At 35.5% G+C, this 9584-nt stretch overlaps 1 protein-coding gene across 1 annotated transcript; it reads left to right on the forward strand.

The window, feature by feature from the left end:
• The first annotated feature begins 585 nt into the window (after positions 1 to 585).
• On the forward strand, positions 586 to 5260 carry LOC113466118. The gene is made up of 3 exons (XM_026821244.1): positions 586 to 667; positions 1234 to 1664; positions 5225 to 5260. The coding sequence occupies exons 1-3, from the start codon at positions 586 to 588 to the stop codon at positions 5258 to 5260; spliced, it is 549 nt and encodes a 182-aa protein (XP_026677045.1).
• The last annotated feature ends 4324 nt before the right edge of the window (positions 5261 to 9584 follow it).

Raw genomic sequence — 9584 nt, forward strand, 5'->3', positions numbered from 1 at the left:
ATTTCATAGGGAATCTGAATATCGCGATTGGTCGGGGGTTTTATTCTACAGAAGGCTTGAATTGGAAATTGAATCATTGTTCAAATCAAATCAACCAAAAAGATTTTGTCCAGCACTTTTCGTGAAAATGTCAAACTGACGAATTGATTTCATTTGATTTCACCATTGAAAATAATCGGATTGAACCAATTACACACTTGAACTACCTACTTGTGGAGATTGGAAGCAACTAGAAATTTTTTCCTTGTTAGAGCATAAAAGGATTGGAACATTTTTTTACTTGAATGTTTACTTTGAGCTTTCCTTATTTTTCTCGTTAGGTAAGTAAAATATTGTTAAAAAAACCAAACATGACCGTTGTAAAATGGGAAAATTCAAGTCCGCTGCAAACGGACGCTGAATTTTGCTATGGCGAATTCTACTTGCGGGTATTCTGTGAAGATGGAGATGGCCTCAATGAAATTATTATTTCAGTGATAGGTACCTACAGTCTACAATCGCTGTCTTCAATCATCATCGCAAAAGCTCAAACCACAGTCACATTTGGATTGCACGCTGCTTTTTCAGCAAAATAGACCTAGGTCCATGATTCAAATAAAACTAGAAGATTTGGCAACCCTGTCATCAGTGTTTGCGAATTTCCGTACGTACGGTAATACAGGCGTACGTAAGTCGGTTCTACACTTCTACAGTACAAGTAAAAATTATTATTGACCCCTGAACGTGCTCGGAGACTGAAAAAATCAGAATTTGAGCACGTAGAGAACAAAAATGATTAGTTGAAAAAAGAGTTTTTACCTACTGAAATTTTGTGCGGTGAATCATGAATCGCGTACGGTAATTCCATTGTAGGCATCTGGCAACACTGACTAGCAAACAGCTGCAATCAGCTGTTTTTACTTGTAAATAAAAAGTAAATAATGCACGACTGCAGTTGTAGAAATGGCGTGAACGGGTGTACTTGTACATTTTCTTTTCGCAGTGATAATTTTTTGATTTTTATTACCAGTTTAATAATTTTTATGCTATAAAAATTACCGGTTGTATTTCTCGTACATGATTATCAAATAATATCACTCTATTTTGGTTGTATACTATCTCCAACCATGGCTTCCAATACGCCACTACCAACTTTTCAAAGATATCTGAATGGAGCACCTCTCCCTTCTTCAAACAGAAGATCTTTCAGACCTTTAGAAAAATATTTAATGTTCTTAGTTCTATTCACAGTAGGTTTAGTATTTTTTGGTGCTTTCTTCTATCTACCCGAATTCAAAACAAGCGCGTCACAGACCGGTAGTAAAATATACGAGCACATACAGAAGGCTCCCGAACTATTTCAAGCAGCGGATGATCATTTGGGTGGAAGAATTGTAAGGCATGATTTCAATCAACCTGACCCACATGTCATCTCAGATCAAGAGAGACTTAGACAGAAAATATTTGAAGATGAACAGAAGAAAGTTCTAGAGAGGCCAAACATTGGAATCAATGAACGGGCCTCGTCATCGAGCTCGATTATAAACACAATTCTTCCACAAGAATCCCCAATCAAATCTTCTGCTCTAGCAAAATTAGATGGGAATAGTCCTGTGATGTTTACAGTGAGTGATGATGAAGATCCTGATCCTGACATTAGAATGAAGAGAGAAACAGTTAAAAAGGTTTGTACCAATCTTTATATGCACATAAATTTTCTTAAGTAATTATTTAAAATGAAATAAGATCACTTTTTTTGTCACCAATACCTAAAAGTGAAGTCATACAAAGAAATCATGGGTTTTGATCTGATCATAACATGCATATCAGACTTTGTTTACTTTGGTAAAGAATGGCACATCTCTCTCTGTTAACTTTTTATCACTCAAATCCTGCCTGATCCATTTTATTGAAAATTGGACATCTTGAATTATTTAGGGTGTATCACAATACAAAGCAGAATACCTATATGTACTTGGGAACCTATAGTGTGTTATGTTCTGCACATAGAAGATCTCAACAGAAGAGTAGCTTTAAACTGATGAAACAAATTTGTGTCCTGATCCTGACATTAGAATGAAGAGAGAAACAGTTAAAAAGGTTTGTACCAATCTTTATATGCACATAAATTTTCTTAAGTAATTAATTAAAATGAAATAAGATCACTTTTTTGTCACCAATACCTAAAAGTGAAGTCATACAAAGAAATCGTGGGTTTTGATCTGATCATAACATGCATATCAGACTTTGTTTACCTTGGTAAAGAATGGCACATGTTAACTTTTTATCACTCAAATCCTGCCTGTTCCATTTTATTGAAAATTGGACATCTTGGATCACAATACAAAGCAGAATACCTATGTATATGTACTTGGGAACCTAGTGTGTTATGTTCTGCACATAGAAGATCTCAGCAGAAGAGTAGCTTAAAACTGATGAAACAAATTTGTAAATCATCTGAAATCATCTGAGTTCATGTTGGTCCACTCCTTGATATCATCTGCCTGTGGTTATCATCAGTACTTTATTTTTATTATTATTTACTTAATCCCAATTTTACCAGAGGGAGTTTCAAGTTAATCAAGAGTCTGAGAAATACTGGCCTGTGTATTACTGTGTAAATCAAATGGGTGATGTCAAAGAAAACCCTTGACACTGTGTTAACTCTCAGTGAGTGGTAAGATCAGCCATTAATATCATAATGTTGTCTTGTCTGTAACATCATCATTATCATGATTCATATCAACATCATTATTGTTATTGTGATTCATGATGTGTAGGTTTTTGTTTACCCATACTTGAGTATTTTCATATGTGAGAGTCATGATTACCTACTCTGAGAGTTTCTGAGACTTATTTACTTACTCACCCATTGAACACTATCTCTCACTGAGTACCTATCTCTCCTCAGAGAGATAGGTACTCATTTTACCTAACTAGGTATCTATCCAAGGAACACTACTTACCTAGTAGAAGTAGAGAGAGGGAGAGCCTCAATGAGTGAGAGCGAAATTTCAAAGAGAATTTTAGATGAACAAAGCAACAAAGTACTTAAATATGCTAAAAGGTCAAGTACCTAACCACATAAGGAACTTGGAGACGAATTTCAGACAAAATAGGAAAATGGGGAAAAAATGTTCATTTAAAAACTTGGTTCACTTTGATCTTTGATAGTTCAATTTCATTTGTTAGTACAAAATGTTTGAATTAGAACATAGAAATCACTTCATAGTTCCACCCAAATCTTCGAGCTCAGGAACTGAACCATCTTAACTCCACATACTTACCCCACATTGAGGTTTAGGTGCAGGGCCAAACAGCCCTAAAAGTTGGGTTAGGTACTTATGTCTATACGAATCTAGAAATCAATTCGTTCTTTCAATAGGTAGGTAGGTAAAAAACTTATTCGACATTGGAATATAAACACAATACACTAACTCATTGTGTAATGTGTATGGCTTCCCATTCAAATTATGAACTTGCTTTCAAAAACAGGGCGAGAGGGGTGTGTTTCTTGACTAACAAAAGAGTTTCTATTGTAGCAACGACTACCTATTGGAATGGGCTTTCTTTTAATCAATTGTCAATATAGAGGTACCCTATCTACTCTTTTTTTTTTTATCAATACCTACCTTCTGTACCTTTTTCAGTGTTTGATTGGTAGGTGGACAGGTATGGGTATTAGGCTATTAGGACGTATTCATTGTACATATTGCATACAATCGGTCGAACGTGATTTTTATCTCTTCCATTAGGTATCATTCTCTCGCTCACTTGCACTCACACCCTCTTAATATTATGTAGGTATGTCTTCTTTTCTCCCTTCCTCGCCCCTTAGGAGAAAGCCAGCCGTTCCGAGAACGAACCTTAGCTGGTTAGGATAAATTTCAACCATCTTAGGATTTGTGGAGCTTAACACCTTTGGGACCCTTGGTCCCTACAGTTAAGTCTTTAGGCGGGCTTTTTGTGCATTGGTGCTAACGCTATTAGGTACCTACCCTAACTTGGTTCGAATATTTGAGCGAAATGAAACCACCCTAGGTATAAAGTATAAATTGTAGGTACATAGGTACTGATTTTCTCTAATCACGATCGAATAAACTACGGGCTAAAAAATTCCCGGAGGGACGGACCCAGCTTGTTATGCATTGGTGCTAACGCTATTTGAGCGAAATGAAACCACCCTAAGTATAAATCTTACTCTAAGAATCCCGTTTAATCCTTCTCACACAGACAATAGGGATCCATGCAACACAAACAAAGACTATTTTCTCTACGGGTTGCATCGAAACTTGAGACATAATTTCTACAGCGTGATTGAAAAGTCGTGCTACGAAGACGTTTTAAAAACAAGAACTGTATTTCCGGACACGGGTTCATAGGGTGAAATACATATTCTTATAATTAGTCGCACGATAACGCCCCTGAAGTTTGTCGCACAACTTCCGAAACACCTTGTAGTACCTATTCAATGCAGGTATTTCATTTAAGACTCAGAACTCCAGGATTAAGAAGAAGTTTTATTTTGGATTTTTTCCAATAAATTGAATTTTTATTTTATTGTGTGCACCAGGAGAGAGAGAACCATACAGAATATTGAGAACCATACAGAATATTTAAATCATTTTATTTTATCTCCATTTCATTTGTTTACCCTTGTTAGTGATCAGCGATGATTAACACTTGAGACATAATTTCTACAGCGTGATTGAAAAGTCGTGCTACGAACTTCAGAGACGTTTTAAAAACAAGAACTGTATTTCCGGACACGGGTTCATAGGGTGAAATACATATTCTTATAATTATAATTAGTCGCACGATAACGCCCCTGAAGTTTGTCACACAACTTTCGAAACGCCTTGTAGTACCTATTCTATGCAGGTATTTCATTTAAGACTCAGAACTCCAGGATTAAGAAGAAGTTTATTTTGGATTTTTTCCAATAAATTGAATTTTTATTTTATTGTGTGCACCAGGAGAGAGAGAGAAACCTTTTCCTAAGCTAGCAAAGTATCCTAGGTTCTCTAATTCTAATGCGCATAGTGATAAAATTACATATGGATCTGTTAATCTCAACAAAGCAATACCTAAGCCAGTAATCTACTAAAGTTTCATGGCCTTATCCTTATGTCCAATTTACTGTGAGAAGTTGGAAGCTTGGTTTGTTTATAGTATTCTTCTTATACAGAAGTCTAATATTCATTCACGTCTAATCCATTCATGATTTATATGCTCTTGTTCACAGGTAAATCTAGATTTAGATTTATTTATTCAAATCTAATATGGTGATTCAGTCCACGCGATTTGTGGTCTGTACCTAGTGTGTGAAATAATGATCGAAAAAAAAAAACAGGATGAGGCACAGTGGGTAAGTTTTAATTTTATCTCTAATGCTCATTCAATTGAAATTGGTGCTATACTCTTGGGCAAATATTATGGATGAGTTAGTTATGTACCTATTAGTTAAAAATGATGGGCCTCTTATCTTTTACGCTAGATTTATTTATTCAAATCTAATATGGTGATTCAGTCCACGCGATTTGTGGTCTGTACCTAGTGTGTGAAATAATGATCGAAAAAAAACAGGATGAGGCACAGTGGGTAAGTTTTAATTTTATCTCTAATGCTCATTCAATTGAAATCGGTGCTATACTCTTGGGCAAATATTATGGATGAGTTGGTTATGTACCTATTAGTTAAAAATGATGGTCAATCTCTTATCTTTTACGCAAGAACAGTTTCTTTCTTTCATTTCAAGACAAAATAAAAGGAGTCACTATAATCGCCATTTTGTCATAGCTAAATATCATTTTATGAAATTACAGGTATCATTTTAAGCACGCACATTTAATTTACTTTTTGACTTCAGGAAAAATCGTGAGTAATCTAACAGTCCCAATTTTTTCATCGCGAGTATAACTCGGTTAACCATATTTTAATCCATATCAGGTGTGCAATGGAAATCGCCATTTTGTCATAGCTAAATATCATTTTATGAAATTACAGGTATCATTTTAAGCACGCACATTTAATTTACTTTTTGACTTCAAGAAAAATCGCGAGTAATCTAACAGTCCCAATTTTTTGATCGCGAGTATAACTCGGTTAACCATATTTTAATCCATATCAGGTGTGCAATGGGTAGAGAATTAGCTGTGTGATATTTTATTCCATTTGAACCTCACAGATTTAATTCAAACACTAATAGTGTAATAGTCTGACAGGGAAACCATAATGCACCTATCAATCTTCGCGGTTTTAAACATACGGGACTCCCAAGTCGATTTTTTTTTATATAAAGGGAACTGTAACTGCGAAGGTCTTATCGTCCGCGGATCGAACCCGAAATCTTGGCCCTTACAAGGCCGTTACTTTTGCCACGCCAAGCCAAGAACTTTTCCTTGGTGTACATGGGAATCTGATTCTAAATTTTCTTATCAAAAATGGAACACGTGGCAGTCAAAGTGTTAAACGATATATGGATGTGAAGATTGCTTGATGCAGGTTCAACCGATAGACTGATATGTCTTTGAACTAATCAGCCTCAAGGTCAAATATCACTTCAAGGTCACACATTAATGTACCGATACAAAAGATATGGAATATGCCCTTTAACAAACAGATTTCTAAGGTAGTTTTCATGATAGTGTCGCAAGATTATAGATTTTTCATCTTCAACATGAAGTAATGAGTAATTTCTGACCAATCATGTTCCAAGGTCAAATATTATTTCAAGGTGACAATAATGTACCGATACAAAAGATAATCAACATGGCCTTTAACAAATAGTTGAGTAGTTTGTAAGATAATTTTTATGAACTATGTAGGTAATACTGTCATAGTCATAGAATTTTAGATTTTTTAATCTTTATCATATGGATAACGAATATTTTTTAGTAATATTTCAAGGTCAAATCTATTCTTATTTCAAGGTCGCAGATTGATTTTGCCGATAGACTGATATGTCTTTGAACTAATCAGCCTCAAGGTCAAATATCACTTCAAGGTCACACATTAATGTACCGATACAAAAGATACGGAATATGCCCTTTAACAAACAGATTTCTAAGGTAGTTTTCATGATAAGGTCGCAAGATTATAGATTTTTCATCTTCAACATGAAGTAATGAGTAATTTCTGACCAATCATGTTCCAAGGTCAAATATTATTTCAAGGTGACAATAATGTACCGATACAAAAGATAATCAACATGGCCTTTAACAAATAGTTGAGTAGTTTGTAAGATAATTTTTATGAACTATGTAGGTAATACTGTCATAGTCATAGAATTTTAGATTTTTTAATCTTTATCATATGGATAACGAATATTTTTTAGTAATATTTCAAGGTCAAATCTATTCTTATTTCAAGGTCGCAGATTGATTTTGTGGTGCATCCTGTATAGAAAGATGTGCAATGTGCGTTTGGCAAATTGGCATGCAACTGAGAGATGCTCATGCAACTCTGTTAGTACAGGGTGGTTTCCAAGTTTCTAGTTCTCTTGTATCCCCCGCTGTACTTCATTGACCTTTCTACAAGTATTTCTCTTATGTCATGTGAACGGATTTTTTCAATCATGTTCCAAGGTCAAATATTATTTCAAGGTGACAATAATGTACCGATACAAAAGATAATCAACATGGCCTTTAACAAATAGTTTGTAAGGTAATTTTTATGAACTAGGAAACTAGGTAATACTGTCATAGAGTTTTAGATTTTTTAATCTTTATCATATGGATAATTAATATTTTTTAGCAATATTTCAAGGTCGAATCTATTCTTATTTCAAGGTCGTGGACTGATTTTCTGGTGCATCCTGTATAGAAAGATGTGCAATGTGCGTTTGGCAAATTGGCATGCAACTGAGAGATGCTCATGCAACTCTGTTAGTACAGGGTGGTTTCCAAGTTTCTAGTTCTCTTGTATCCCCCGCTGTACTTCATTGACCTTTCTACAAGTATTTCTCTTATGTCATGTGAACGGATTTTTGAATTTTCTTATACTTCCCTGTGTCATTGTGTGCTGTCTTCTGATTTGGAGCCATTTCCTTTAAATTTTTTGCCTTGCCTTTAAGTTTTTCTTTAAATGCAAAGGCCAATGAGCGGAAATATCACGTTAAATGCATCAGTTTCCAATGGATCAGCAACGCAAAGTGCTGCTGGATTTTCCCAACCCCACTCAAACTAGGTGATATTAATGTGAAGACTAGGAACTTTAGCAGTTATACAATGACATTAAATCCTCTCAAAATTGGATTACACGAAAACCTCGATACATACATATAACAAAATTTTGTGCATTTCCCTTGGACACGTTATATCGAAGTTCCACTGTAGTAGGGGTTTTCCACAGCCAATTATCCAGACTACGCCATACAAAGCAGCGAGAAGTGAAAACAAAAGAAACATAAAATAGAAAGTCACTTCTGAAGTGACAAAAAAATTAACAACAGTCATAGTCATAAGTAATCGCATAATGATAGTATTTCGTCACTTCTGGAGCGAAATGGCGAAATTATTTCTCTGTTTTTAGCTATATTCCTAGAAAAATTCCCTCTCTTTTTACTTTCTATTATTTTTTATCAATTTACCCGTGACTTTTGGTTCTTTGCTGAGCATATTTTATTTGACTTTTAATAGGTTTATTTCGACTGTTTTTTGCTGGAATCTTCTGACAACCCAACAAATCTTCGCTTGAAGAGGCGGAAAATTGGCACAATTATGTGCTTATTGGTTCAAGCAAACGCTGTTTTGCCTCTCATTTTTTTCTTATTAGTTCATAACTAACAACAGTCATAGTCATAAGTAATCGCATAATGATAGTACTTCGTCACTTCTGGAGCGAAATGGCGAAATTATTTCTCTGTTTCTAGCTATATTCCTAGAAAAATTCCCTCTCTCTTTTTTTTATCTATTTACCCGTGACTTTTGGTTCTTTGCTAAGCATATTTTATTTGACTTTTAATAGGTTTATTTCGACTGTTTCTTGCTGGAATCTTCTGACAACCCAACAAATCTTCGCTTGAACAGGCGGAAAAATGGCACAATTATTTGCTTATTGGTTCAAGCAAACGCTGTTTTGCCTCTCATTTTTTTATTAGTTCATGTATAAGCTGTTTAGCTTCTCAAAGGAGCATCCGAATCGGTTATTAAAATAGAACACAAGCCCTTCTCAATACTCGAGATGTCAGATTGAATTGAATTCCCTGGTTGTGCCGTGCCGGGTCGGCTAATCTTCTGATGGTCCGTTAAGCTGAACACAAATGTGGCCAAGTAGGGAAAAGACTCGATTGTGTACGGGGTGGCTTTGGTTCTGCCTATCTGTTTGTCTCGCTAGAGGACGTTCAAGTGAAAATCCTGAGATTTTTGTTCACAAAAATAGTGAAGATTGTGAGGTAGGAAGGGATTCCAAAAACTATGCAAAAAGGACATCACTTTTATGTGGTGCCCGTCGCACTGTGGTATCAAAGGTAGTGATATAGTTGATGTCGCCGCGAGAAACCCCACCACCGGTACTACGCCATCCAAACTGTGTACCCCAGAAGATTTCAAACCCTTCGTCGCCTCAATTATGCAATCCGAGTGGCAGAGCCTATGGGACAATAT

Source organism: Diaphorina citri, unplaced genomic scaffold (genome assembly GCF_000475195.1).
Source record: "Diaphorina citri unplaced genomic scaffold, Diaci psyllid genome assembly version 1.1 scaffold11, whole genome shotgun sequence".
NCBI lineage: Eukaryota > Metazoa > Arthropoda > Insecta > Hemiptera > Psyllidae > Diaphorina > Diaphorina citri.